The sequence below is a fragment of the Falco cherrug genome, chromosome 9, assembly GCF_023634085.1.
Source record: "Falco cherrug isolate bFalChe1 chromosome 9, bFalChe1.pri, whole genome shotgun sequence".
NCBI classification, from domain to species: Eukaryota; Metazoa; Chordata; class Aves; order Falconiformes; family Falconidae; genus Falco; species Falco cherrug.
This window is the reverse complement of record NC_073705.1, coordinates 56,707,121-56,721,066: the sequence shown is the minus strand read 5'-3', so window position 1 is coordinate 56,721,066 and position 13,946 is coordinate 56,707,121. Positions and strand designations below refer to the sequence as shown.

At 44.3% G+C, this 13,946-nt stretch overlaps 1 protein-coding gene across 3 annotated transcripts in view; it reads right to left on the bottom strand.

Annotated features, from left to right (window-relative positions):
- The window catches only part of PPP2R2D (protein phosphatase 2 regulatory subunit Bdelta), a 31,731-nt gene extending 28,848 nt beyond the window's left edge, over positions 1 to 2,883 (bottom strand). The window contains exons 1-2 of one of the 3 annotated variants that reach the window (XM_055720022.1): positions 2,573 to 2,883; positions 2,149 to 2,253 (exon numbers count right to left, since the gene is read on the bottom strand). In XM_055720022.1, the coding sequence (XP_055575997.1) occupies positions 2,149 to 2,253; positions 2,573 to 2,579 (112 nt within the window). In that variant the 5' untranslated portion in view covers positions 2,580 to 2,883. Of the gene's footprint in view, positions 1 to 2,148; positions 2,254 to 2,572 lie in introns of those variants that run through there. The other 2 variants (XM_055720021.1, XM_014279758.3) reach the window with 2 other exon arrangements.
- Positions 2,884 to 13,946: the final 11,063 nt, after the last annotated feature.

Sequence of the window (13,946 nt, the reverse complement as noted above, 5' to 3'; positions counted from 1 at the left end):
AAAGCAATACATTTGAAAAGCAACTATTAAATATAAAATGTATTCTAGAATTGCACTTTTCACAAAAGAGAAAAAAAGAAATTTACAGAAATAGCAAGTCTTCCCTATCACAAAAATTTACATGAAATTCACAGTAGTTTTATGCAATATTTGCAGCAAGGCTATTTCAAGGCAACAGCCACCCATCAAATAGGTTTAGACGTGCAGTTTGGTAAAAGATGTTTTAAAAATTGCTAATTATTTCCATAATTGGGGCCAAACATCTGGCAATGTAATTGCACTCTTCTACATAATGTTGAATCAAAATCAAGCAATTATTAGCAAATAAATTGTACAATGCCTTTATTTGATTCCAATTCTAAGACAAAGACTGAGGGGGAAGCCCACAAACCAAAATAAAGACAGTGAGTCACAAAACCTGTAAGTAGTTCTCATATTCCAGTAGCAAAACAAAACTCTAGTACCAATTCTACAAAACCAGGTGTTGAATGATTACTTACATTAATTGCCCTATGAAGAAAATTATGTTTCTCATGCGTAGTATAATCACACACAATCTAAAGTGCTCACTCCTGGGAAATTCATGTTAATAAGGTATATACGAGAAAATCCAGGGTGAAAGTGTTGAGCATTATCCCCCCTATTTCCCCTTACTCCTCCTAGTCACCTCAAAACAGAGAGCTTTCCCCTCTCTAACTGAAGAGCTCTGCCTCGGTGATGTGTCTCATCAGTAATGTAAGTCCCTCTTTGAACAGTCCTGTTATGCACTTAAATAATTAACTGGGTTTAGGACATAATGGTGTTTCAAAACCATGCAGCTTTCCAGTTCTATACAAAATCATGTTGCTCAGTAACTGCCTGGGAAGTAAGGTGCTCACAGGAGTCTATTTTTTGCCATGTGGAGAACTAACTTTTAGTCACATAGATGATGGATCCTAAGAAAAAAAGGATCATTTGGGAAACTCATAAAAGCTACTTAAGTACATTTTCATAAGAATTCCGGGAACTTCAGAACAATAGTACAAGTTACAAAATATATTTAGAGGGAGAAAAAAGAAAACAACTGAGTCTGAGTACTAGTAGCTCAAGCAGTTTTCAAGTCTATTCCTCCCATAGGTATTATTTTAATAGGAATGCCAAACAAGTGGCATAAAAATGTAAACACTGTCAGCACAATTTCCCTGTAGTAGACAGTAAAAAAAATATTTACTGCATCCAGTAAAAGAAAAACCCGAAACTCAAGACAACTACACACTGGCACTGCAAGTTATTTCACTTAATACGATAAATACAGCTATTTCAATTAATGCAGTAAAAATAAAATAAATAGCACAGAATTCTGTTTCACACACATACTTCTCACCCCGTTTTCTAAACAGCATTGCCATCCTGAACATGTGAACACAGAAAACATAAAAAACTTTCTAAAAGTCAAACAAAACTTCACATTGTTGCTACATACTACAGATAAATTCTTTTTCTAGTTAAAACACTTGTTATTTTGTACTCACTGCAAAGCATGCTGTGCTTAGAATGTTTCAGAGAAATGTAAAGGTGTGCCCATTTTCCCTACTTAAATATCCCTATTTATAGCTTCCAAATGTTAACAAGTAGGAATAAAATTTCTTCACATCTGCAGGAAGCCTTTAAACGCTACTTTTTAAATTACGCACAAATGACAGACCTGCACGCTCTCTGTCGCTCTCTTTGCGTCAGAGTGAAACTTGACAAGCCTGACAGACTCCATTTGTGCTCTTCTCCCACCCCTCCGGATTTTATCACTGTCATTAGCTTTTCTCCCTAGTGATTAGAATTAAAGAACAGGAGGAGGCCATCGTGTCTTCTCTATTATCTTCCCCCACCGCCCCCCCCCCCCAAAAAAAAAATGCACATCGCACTGGAAGCACAGGCGCTAGCTTAGTCATTGCAACACACCCCGCGTTCTCCGAGCCTCGGGCACGGACTAGGGAGATGCTGCAGCTCAGCCGTTCCCCGCCGCGGCTCCTTCAGCGCGGGCGTGACACAGATGCCGAGAGAGGAAAAAAAGGTGCTGGTGCCCGCGGCTCCGGCGGGGCGGCAGCCGGGGGACAGCGGCCTCCGGGAGCCCGGGGCACAGCACAGGCTGCTCGGCCGCGGCCCGGCCCTTACCTTCCGCCACGTCCTCGTCGATAGCCCCCTTCACCTGGGAGAAACACCACTGGAAGTCGTTGCTGCTGCTGCTGCTGCTGCCACCGCCTCCACCTCCTGCCACCCCTGAAACGGGAAGAGAGGGCGGTGAGGGGACAGGCACACCGCGAGGGCCCCGCCGCCCCCTCGGCCCCCACCGCCCCCTGCCCAGCCCCTTCCTCAGTGCGGCCCGCTCCGCCGCCGCACGGCCCGGTCCAGGGCAGGCCCCGCCGCCTCAGCCCGGCGCCGCGCCCCGGCCCAAGCCCCTCGGGGCAGGCCCGGTCCCCACACGCCGCCACTGGGGGGCTGCCCCCCGCCACCCAGATCCGCGCGGCGCGGCCCAGCTCCCTCTGCCCGGCGAGCCAGACGCAGCCGCCCTGCGTGCAGCTAGGCCGCCTGGCCTCACCTGCCATGTCGCACGGTACAGGTGGGGCGGGGGCGGGGGGCCGCGGGGGGAGGCGCCAGCCGGGAGCGGGTCGCAGCCGCCGCTGCCGCACGGAGCTGCCGCCGCGGGAGGTTTCGGGGTTTCAAAATGGCGCCCATTGCCGGTCGGTCTGATCCGGTGACGTCATCGCCCCAACTCCCCTCAGGGAGGGGGCGAGCGCGGGCGGTGCGGCTGGGGTGGTGGTTACGGCGGCACGGCCCTGTGGCCCGGGCCCGGGGCTGGGGCCGGGGCAGGCCCTCCCGGCGGGCTCGGCGCTCGTAAGGGAGGCGGCGGCGGCGGCGGCGGCGGAGGGCCGCACCGCGGCAGCGTTTCCCGAGGCGGCGGCAGGCCCCGTTACAGACGCACCTTAGCGTGAAGGGGTGCGGAGGGCCGGCACAGCTGTGGGAATGACCTGGCTGACGTGCCTGGTGGCTTAGTTTATGTCACACCCCACCCCCAGATGTTTAATTGTGGTGGTTCCTGAAAAGAAGAACACGCTTCTTGCTTGTTTGCCGCTGCAGCAAGCGCCAGGCTCGGAGCAGCGTGGGGGTCACCCCACAGCGCCTGGCACAGGCTTGGGGGGGGGCTGGCCCGCCCCCGGGGGGCTGCGGGGGGGCTCGCCAAGCGTCAGGACTTGTCTGGGAGCCGCTTGTGGGATTCAGAGACCTCTTAAGGCAGGCAGCCATGAGGTCTGTCCCTGTCTGGATTTTTGAAGCCTGGGTGGGACAGGAGCGGTGGTGGCTCAGGAAACATGGCTGGTGCCTCCCAAAGAGAGTGACTGTGTACGCCTGGTGCCGCAGGGCACCTCAGCCCGGTGTTGGGTAGCAGCCCAGCCCGGTGTCTGGAGTGCTGCGAGGGTGCACACTCCTCTCTTGTAAGCTGTGAGCATTGCTGATGCTCTGTTCGGTTTTGGCCTCTTAGGCTGATTGGTTTTTTTCAAAGTCAGTATAACTTCTGGAAACTGTGGACATAGATTTTTTTTTTCCCCTAGATCCACAAGAGCAGAAAGAAATAAAAATTAATTTTGTGTTGTAGAAAAGCCCCTGCCCTGATGTATTTTTAAGCTGTAAGTCCATCAGAAGGTGGTATAAGATGAACTACAAACCCCTCACTGCTAGGGAGGCACTGGGTGCTTAGAAAGGTAACAACAGGCCTATGTTGTGTCTTAAATCTTCAGCAGGTTTCCTAAATCACTTTGATTGTAGGAAATACAAGCAAAGTGCTTGATGAACGGAGACTTGGTTAATTGTTCTCTTGAGTACAGATGAGAAAGCTGTAGTATATTCTTTTCCTTATGGAGTAAGAGTCTTATTAGTAGTGAGTAATGCCAGATAAAGTGCTCTATAGTGAGTCTTCCTCTCTTCTTGACTGAAGTTCACCTGTGGATCCTCAGGATATTTCTGCAGAAGGACTTAAGTCTGACACTTGCCTGAGTTTGGTGAGGTACCTCTCAGACCTTTACTGTTCTGGGCTTGGAGCATCTTCCTCATAAATACAGAAATGGATTTGACTTAAGTTTTCTTTATTTAATTTGTTGGTAGGATGTCTCTGTACATTTATGAATTCATTACTTGATTTGTGTTGTTTATTCCTTACACAGTGTATTATGTATTTAAGTGTTTAAATGAAGTTATTTTCAGCTTAGTCTTTTGGAAGTGTCTCTGTTGTAGGTACAGGAAAGTAGTCTTTTAAGGTGAGTGGGTATTAGTTATGGTTTTTTATCTAGTCTCTGTGTTTCAGAGAGCTTATGGAGAAAGTTCTGTGTTTGCAAGTTTGGCAAAACTCCTGCTTGTTTGTTGAAAGTTGTCTGATTTCTTTTTTAATTTACATGTTCAGCCCATAGTGATTATATATATCCATATATAAGGTTAATATTATACGCGTGTCATGATTTTATGGATACCTGAAACTTTTGTAGTGAAAAATGTGGAGTATTTCACTAATGGAAATCCAAACAGTATTAATTTTATTTTTAAAGGAACTCAGTCTTTTAATGGTTTTTTTATTATTATTTTTTGGTTTTATTTTTGACAGGGATTTTATTGTTTTGTATTGGTAACAGAAACATTTAAATAAATAAAAGGTTAAATGTATGCGTGCTATGAGCAGAATAGGTATTGCTCAACTTCAGACTAGGCCTTGTGCCTTGAAATCTTATTTGAGCTTGAACTAAACGCTGGCTTCATTCCGTTACTGAACGTGGAGGGAAGGTTTTATGTCACACTGCTGGCCTGAGTCTGCTAAATCTTGATGACAGTTACTAGTTGTGAATGAGGTCTATGACTTGGGCTTCTAGGAAATTTTTAACAAGAAACAAATTTAAAAATTAAATTAAAAAATGGCAGAAACTTTGTATTCTTACCAGCTTTTTGTGTGGTTCATGTTGCCATGATGGTGAGCTGTGTAATTGGTAAGATTTAAAAAATAAACAAAACTGTTGGCTATCTCTTGTGTCTATCTTTTGGATGTCTTCAGCCATCTAGGGAGTGATTGTGGGGAAGGTGGAGGACAGCTGCTGCTTAGCGGTTTGCAGCTGAAGTCAATCAGTGTGAGCTGCAGTGAGGCAAATTCAGATTAGATATAAGAAAAGTGCTCTTCATGGGAGAGTGGCCTAAAGCTTGATGCAGGGGCCCAGAGGCAGGGAAGTTACGTTCTTGGGGAAGGTCTTGACTTGACTGACCAAGGCTGTGAGCAGCTTGATCTGCCTTTTAAAAGTGACACTGCTTCAAGCAGGGGTTTGGGCCAGATGTCCTCAGGTGCTCCCTCCCAACCAAATTGGTTGGAGCCTACGATATACATTCAGTCTTAATTCTTACCTTAGTATTTTTGTCTGTGTGTGGTGGGTTTTTTTCTCCCAGCTTTTTTTGTGCACTTATGCATGCTTTTGGAGTGAACTGGATGCCTTTGTATGTTGGAAACTCATGTAAATTGAGTATATATAACCTGAGATACAATTCAAATGTTGACGTAGGTGAATTTTTTTGAGAATATTTTGCTAATTTGAAAACTGAAGTTAAAATAGCTAGTAATTAAATTACTCTCTTGAAATGGGTGGATGCATTTGTTCATTTTGTAATGTATGTGATTTTATAAGGAGGATCTTTTTTGAATAAGTATTATAGTCTTGTGGAGTGCTTTTTAAAAGAAAGTTAAATTTATATGCAGAACGCACCTGTTCCCATTGTTTATATTCAAAGAATACATTAATCAAAATGAAGGAAGTAGTTAATTTTTACAAGCTTTCTGAAGTTTGGAACTCAAATTCAGAAGAATGTGTTGATAGAAGAAGATTTAACCCACTGTGATCTGTTGGGTGTTACACAGTTTATAATCCTGTTTACAGTTGTCTGACACTTGTGTGGGACTGTCTTAAAATACTACTCTGCTCTCGTGCTTCTACCTGGAAGTGTGTTGCTCACTTGTATCAGATTGCAGGGGAAGTTTTCCTGGGCTCAGCTACCCCTGTGCTGGGGAGCTGGGGCGGGAGGGAGAAGCTGTTGCACAAGCAGTAGGATGTGGGTGGGTATAATACTTCTGTATAATTCTGAGAATTACAGCACAGAGTGTTTGCAGTGGCTGTTACCAGTTTAATGGTTTAGTGTCCTGTGTTTTAGGAGTTGCACTTGCAAGAAAGGGACACATTGTTCTTGCCACATTTAGCCAGGAAAACTACTTGAGAGCAATGTTTCCAAATGTTCTCTCAATATAGTATCTTGCCCAGCCAGCTGCTTCGTGCCCCCTGACATATGCTGTGTGAAATGTTGTTGCCAACTCATCAGCAGTTGTTTCTCATTAGATTTCCCATTATCTGTTTATGATTAAACAAAGCCCTGAACTGGGCTGGTGGTTTGGTAGCAGTCTTTCACTACTATGGCTTTGAAAACAAAGCACGCTGAAAGTGTATTTTCAGAAAACGTAGTGCATGCCATAGAAAAAGTGTTTATCATAAAGTGGAATGCAACCGGTTGGCATACGGAATGGGATTTCACTGATAAATACATATCACATGCTAACTGACATAAAATCCTCAGTCCTTAGCCTTAGATTGGCCTTTGTTTAACTATGGCAGTTTGCTGCCCTTTTCTTTGTCCCTACCCCCTCGTATGTGGATGCCTCCTCTTGGACTTGGCCCAAAGCCGTGAGATACAGACCCTGTGCTCTCTGGAATATTGTCACTGACTTTTTTTTTTTTTTTTTTTTTTTTTTCCCCCTGTATCAAAGAATCCTTGCATCCAAACCCCTCAGTAAAGTAAGTCCCTTTCTTCATGCCCAGCCTAATGTCCTAAAACTTGCGGTTTCAGCTTTTCTCTCCTGCGCTCCCAAAACGCCAGTCCTCCAGACAGCACCATCGCTTTCTTTGCTGCCACCAGACTGTGTCCTGTGCCAAAATCCCTGTGACGCAGTGCAGCTGCTTCTGCCAGCCTGGCCCCAGCTGATCCACGGCACTGGCGAGGGCAGCTTTTCCAGGAAGAAGCAGCACAACCTTTTTTCGTAGTGCAAGTTTGGCTGCTCCTGCACATTTAATTTGTATATTATGGATGGCTTCTGTATGAGGGAACGGAAGGGATGATGGCGTATGCTTTGCTTTCTGTTTACAGCTGCAAAGTGTGCTCTAGTTAGTCACAATTTCTGTCCTGCTTAGCTTCCAGTGGTGGTGTCAGGCATTTCACATGGTTGTTCAGAAAGGAAAGAATGTTAGGAGAAAGGAAGAAATGCAGAGACCTTTGCTTCAGCTGACAGTCAGGATGAATATACCTTGGAAATGTCATCTGAAAGCAGTGATTTTCTTTTTTTTTTTCCCCAAAAATAGAAACAAAAGAAACTCTTTGATAGCTGAATCACCTCCTGACTGAAGAAAATGTCTTTTCTATTGTGTTTTTCATGCTGTGATCCAGTAATTGCACTCTGAGATCATAAGGAAAGATCTTGAACTAAACAAAAACTTCAGGCAGCTTCTCAGCTCTCTGTGAACACTTCTGTGTAAAACACTTTTTTAGTAATGTCAAAAATGTTGCTGTTTGTAGAGGAACTTGGGAATGTTGCTTTGTATGCCTGGTTGAGGATCCACAAGAGTTTTTTAATATATTGCGTTGGTGTGGATTTGAAAATGGTTTTGCATGTTACTCAGGACCAAACCAGGGATTACATTGTGTTTTGTGCAGTAACTCACTGCTCCATAAAATGGTAGTAGCTAAGATTAAGTTTGGAGATTACTTCCTAGTTTGGCCTTTATGGCCCAGTCTGTGTAGATTGGGAAAATTATGAGTGACTTTGCCTTTCTTGCCTTTTTCTCCCTTTAGCATATTGCAATCAACTTTGCCATCCTGGCAGACAGGCATTAAGTTTGATTAATGCTATAGCCTTTGTATTTTGGCTTGTAATTTCAGTCTGTGTGGACTCTTGGTTGGTAGTTGCCTTCTTTATTTGATTTTATTCTGTGTTTGCTGTAGCACTAACCCACCATCAGCGTGCCCTGGTCTCTTGTTCTGGCATGTTTCTTGTCCTGCAATGAAGCCTTCTGCTCTTTGTTGTCATTCCACAGTCTCTGATTATGCCTGGGCAGCTGAAACCCTGGTCTGAAAGCTGATAGACTCTTTCTCCAGGTACCACTGTCAGCAGGTATCAAAACTCTGCCTGTTGCCCTCATTGCTCCAGCACAGGTTACTGGGGCCCTTCAGAGAACACTATCACAGAAGCTGTATTTTCAGCTTCTTTCTTCAAAAATTAAAGTCCTTCCTGTAGATCCTTTATTGTCTTCTCCTACCTGTCGTACCACTTTACAGAAGTAATGTGGTTGATGGAAATGGGTAATAGTTACCTTCAAGGAGAATTGAAAGCGGTTTACTTCCTCAGTGGTGGATTGTTGGACATTTAGCGGAATATTCTTAAAGAATTCCATGTGGTTTTGCATCTGTTTGCACTCTGTTCTGATTGATTTGGCTCATACAAATAATATCAAAGCATAGAGAACATGAAGCATGGCTATGGATATCCTGTCTTTGAATGTAATGAAGTTGAAATCGCTTTGATCAGAGCTGCCCTTAATTTTTAGTTCCAAGATAGAATCATAGAATTGTTTAGTTTGGAAAAGACCTTAAAGGTCATAAAAGTCCAACCGTTAACCCAACACTGCCAAGCCCACCACTAAACCACATCCCCAAGTGTCACATCTACGTGTCTTTTAAATACCCCCAGGGATGGTGACCCCACCACTTCCCTGGGCAGCCTGTTCCAATGATTGACAGCCCTTTTGGCAAAGAATTTTTTTTCCTGATACCCAATCTAAACCTGCCCTGGCACAACTCGAGGCTGTTCCCTCTTGTCCTGTGGCTGGTTCCCTGGGAGCAGAGACCGAACCCCCCTGCCCACAGCCCCTGCCAGGGAGCTGCAGAGAGTGATCAGATCCCCCCTGAGCCCCCCCAGCTCCCCCAGCCGCTGCCCACCAGCCCTGTGCCCCAGCCCCCTGCCCAGCCCCCTGCCCGGCTCTGGACACGCTGCGGCCCCCCAGGGTCTGTCTGGGAGTGAGGGGCCCAGAGCTGAGCCCGGCTTCGAGGGGCGGCCTGGCCAGTGCCCAGCGCAGGGGGACGGGCGCTGCCCTGGCCCTGCTGGCCACGCTGCTTCGGCTACCAGCCAGGGTGCTGCTGGCCTTCTCGGCCCCCTGGGCACACGGGGGGCTCATGTTCAGCTGGCTGTCAACCAGCACCCCCAGGCCATTTAATGCCTGATGAGTTCAGATAGTATGTTCTGTGCAGATGTAAATCTGTTTCTGCATTTCAGCTTTCTTCTGTCAAAGTAGAAAAGTGCCAGCAAGCCGTAAGTGTTGTTTCCTCTGTGTGCTTTCCCCAGCGTCAGGTAAAGTCCTTAAAAGACCTCCCATATGTGCCCTTCCCATGCACAGTTTTCCTTGTTACTCAGCGCTACTGGGGGTTGTGTGGTTCATTTGCATGAAAACCAGTGATTTTGTCTTGTTCCAAATTAATCTCTGTGAACTTTAAGGTTATTATTTCCTTCAACGTAAGTGTTCCTTTGCTTTGCCCTGCCCAGAGCCAGTCCCTGCCATTTTGCTTCAGGGCTTATTCTTCATGGTTCCAGCTGCTCAGCATTGCAGGGGTGCTATCCATGTCTTTCTCAATGGGAACAGCTACCAAAAGGAACAGGGTGTGCCACTGTAGTCTTTCAGTTTGAAATGGGAGCCAAATATTTGTAATTATGTTAATATAAAGAAAACCAAATCTCTGCTTTGCTACTCTCTGTGTTTTTCTGATTCTGTTTCCTGCAAGTGGTTTAGAAGCTAGCTTCCCCGAGCACACAGTGATCTCTTATCTTATCATAGTCTATCTTATAGACTTTGTTTCAGAGGTGGTCAGCCTTACATCTGTGAGATGTGCTGTCCATTGGGAGGTGGCCCTCTGTGTTACTTTAAGACCTATCTAACTGATGAACTATGAACATCTTGCTAAAAAATTAATTTTTGAGTTACCTTTGAAGGGAACTTGTATTATTTGGTTTAAATGGAATTGCTCATCCCTCTGCTTCTCTTGGATTAAAGTAGAAATCATCTTGATTTCACAAGTTGGAGAAGACTGATGTCAGACACAAGAAGTGCATTAGTCATATCTGTGATAGCAAGATGTCTGTTCTGTGAGACTTTGCTAAATGTCAAAGTCTTATTCCCACCCAGCCGCAGCTGCTCCACTCTGTGCAACTTCAATTAAACTTCAGAATAATTCCAAACATTTTTGGGTTTGTCCAGCCTCACCCAGATTTTAATTGCAACTTGTGCATTTTCCACTGGAGAAGGAAGGTTATAAACCTGTCACAACCAAGTTATGAGTCACTTCTTTAGCTGGGTGTGGCTGCAGATACTCCACTCCTTTGACTTAAGTCAGTCATTACCCACGTTTTAACAGTATAGCAAATTAAGCATGGTATAGGACTTATTCAACTCAAGTATTTCTTCCTGCATAAAACTGATACGGATGCTTAAGGGAGGATGTAAAAGAAAAACCCCACACTTATCTTTGAGGAGGAAATGTTTGAATTCTACTGTAAACACTCAAGTTGGGAAAACACCTATTTATTTGAACACTGGAACAGGCTGCAAAGATAAGCACTTGGAAGACCTGTGTGTGGTGATAGACATAAATGTAGGAAATGGCATTTTTTTCCATGATGCAGCTTTTCTATTTTGAGATAATGAAGACTTCCCCCCTCCCCCCACCATGCTGATTGCAGTGTATGATTTCAGGAGGGTCAAAAGGCCAAAGGGCCATACAGATCAAATTCATGACATAAAAATAAGCAAGATTAACAAGCCTTTCTATGTTCATTGTTAGCTACTGCAGGAAATGCATCTTCTAGCAGCAGTGCTATAATAAACCCTTGGGGTGATGTGCTCATGCAACTTTTTTTTGGGAGAAGTGTTCAGTGAAACTCTGAAACAATGTGGGTTTTCTTGAGAGATGGAACTAAATGAAATGTTGAAACCTTTTCACAGCCAGAGCAGTGTACTGCCTACTCTGTCCAACAGGGTGATGTTAAGTTAGGTGGGCTTCCAGACCTATCCTCTTCAGTTGATTGACTTCTCAGTAAAAAAAGAAGAAATTAAAGCATATTGAAAATAATATACAAGTGTTTAAGCTATAGTGAAATAATAGAGAAAATTTAGTGTTGAAGTAAGTAGAACTAACCTATGCTAGAGCTAAGTCTGATCAGAAGACTCAAAAAGAGTGCTTGGGATGTCGGTGGATGTTGGTAATAGAATAAATGTTTTACTACAGGCTCAATATGATGAAACTTTAAAGGATTGTAAAATTGTTCTACCTCAGATCTGTCTAGTCTACCTTTTAGCATTAATGGTGTGCAAAGAGCAGTAAATTCCAAAGCAGTGAAAGCTGCCTTGTGTATTTTGGATACTTTTATTCCACCACTCTGCTACTTTAGGAATTTAAGTAGAGACAAGGATGTTCCTGTTGGAAGGGCAGGCTGTGTGTGACAATGCCCAGCTCAGTGTAGTGCCCAGAGCTGTTGCATTAAGAGTGCTTTTGTGCTCCAGCCTGTGGAAAACAGTGAGCAAGCCTGATGTCCCACAGAGGTCTGCTGTCAACACAGCTGAGGTTATTAATGCCCTCCCCTGATGCCAGGGAGGCTTGGGTCATGTCTGTGTACACTCGTGTAGCCCTCAAAAGTCCGTATTATTCAAAATACATATGCCAGTGATGCACCTGTTTGCTACAAACTTTACACGCATGTTGCAGGTCTTCCAGAATGTTCCTCTCAAAAAAGAGAAAAGGAATGTTATTGCTCATGATGGTAACAGTTTGACCAGTAAAATATGGCAGGAAATAGCCTCTCTAGCCTTTGAAATGTCCTGGGCTCTAACCACTGCAAGGCAGCCATCAGTGAATTCCTGGGGTATTGTGGCGATGTCCTGTGCTGCAGGCACATGCAAGGCCAGGCATCAGAAAAAGAATAGCAGTTACACTGGCACAAGAGACTGGCAGCTCGTCACAAGTCCTTTGCTGCGCAACAGAAGCCCTTAAATGTTCATCTACCAGAACATGTACTATCACAGATAATCTAAGAAAAATTAGAGAGCTCTCAGCATAATAGGTATTGTTATGTGTTGGCTAGTGGTATTATTGGCTAAATGTTTCTGCTTGAACTGGTCAGCTAAAGCCAGGGCCATTAATTTCTGTCCTCCAAGTGGAGCTGTAGCTCTGTCCTCAGCAGAACTGCACGAGCTATTAAATACAGGCTTGTATTAGGACTGGAGCCACGGCAAGCAACAGTCTGAAGAGGAATGCAGGCATTTGCTAAATATTTGTGTTAATGATTTGAACTACCCTGTATTCTTACCACAAGCTAATATAGCGTTTACAGCCACTTCCCGACTGAGGATTTCTAGCTGAAATGGAATACCCTAGTCATATAAGAATACAAGTTTTATTAGTAGTGCAAGTTGTGTCTACTTTTAAACATTTTTAAAGTAAAAAAATTCCAAAGTGAAGCCTTTTGCATTGGTTCATTTACATTTCAGTGTTGTGAAAGCTACCAACAAGGCATACCTATAAAAAAAAATCCAACGTGTTAAGGGTCTTGTTTTGTTGTATCGCAGGCACTGGTTGGTTTCCTGGGAAGATGCCTTCAGGGAGGTTTGCTGTGATAGGAGTTGCTAGGTACAAGTTCATCTGTCTTTGCTGGTTTGCTTTTGCTGTCACCTAGACAGACAATTTAACTGTATGTTTGGCTTATTTCAGTGTTGCAGTACACGTATGGTTAATGCTTTTAAACTTCTACTGCCTTTTGTACAATGTTTCCAAGGTTTAATCTTTCTTCTCTATCCTCTTGCCAATATTTTTGTCAAAAACCCCCTCTTCCTATGTCTGGGCTATTGGAGCCTTCCCCTTGTTGGTGAACTGCCTGGCTGCAGGTGTTCAAAACAACTCACTGTGCTGCTGCTGACATTGACTCTTGGTGTACCACTGCTAAAAGTGCACAAGCCTCTTCGTGGGTTCTCCTGCATTCAGCACATCAAAAACAGGCATCATACTTCTCACTTTATAAATTTTCTGTATTAATACCTTTTGTTATCTTAGACATGTAATAAATATTAATTCTTGAAGCATCCTGAGAAAACCCCAAATCCCTCTTGAGGACTCCAGCCCAGAGAATGGCTACAGGGAAGGAAGGGAGGCTAGGACCTCTGTGCCTTCAGCCTCCCCAGGCTGGGAGAACACAGAGAAGCAGTGATAAACAGCCAGTGAAATTATCTCAATTATAAGGTCATGGAAAAACATCTTTCCATTGAGAGCTTGAAAGCACTGCCCTGAGCAATGTCGCTGAGTGATGTCTGTCAGCCCAGTTTAGTTTGGAGTTTGTCTTTGCTTTTTCTCCATCCTGTGTGAACCTCTCCATTACTTGGCTTGCACCACAAGTACTAGGTCCTCATCCCAAATTCAGCATCAGATTTCAGACACACTGACAGAAACTGCAAGAGAAGGTGCTTTTCCTCTATCAAAACAAACTTCTTGTTTCTAGTGATTCTAAAGACTTGAGGAGAGCTTGGCTTACTAATAAGGCACTACACCAGTGTCTCTTTATTGCAGGTTTTTTTTTTTTTAGTAGGAAGTTGAGCTGGTTAGAAGTCAGAGAAGAGAAACTGATTTTGAAGTTGAAAGGCACATAATGCATTTCAGAATAGGTACTGACCTAGGGAAGAAGGTGCTTATATGGATGGTTTGCAGAAACAGTCACGGCAATGCAGTTTCTAGAGCATGGTTTTTCCTGCTGTGAAATCAAAAGTAAATTACTGTTCCTGCCAGAGAGGCAAACTGATGGGGTTGAAAAAGCTGCT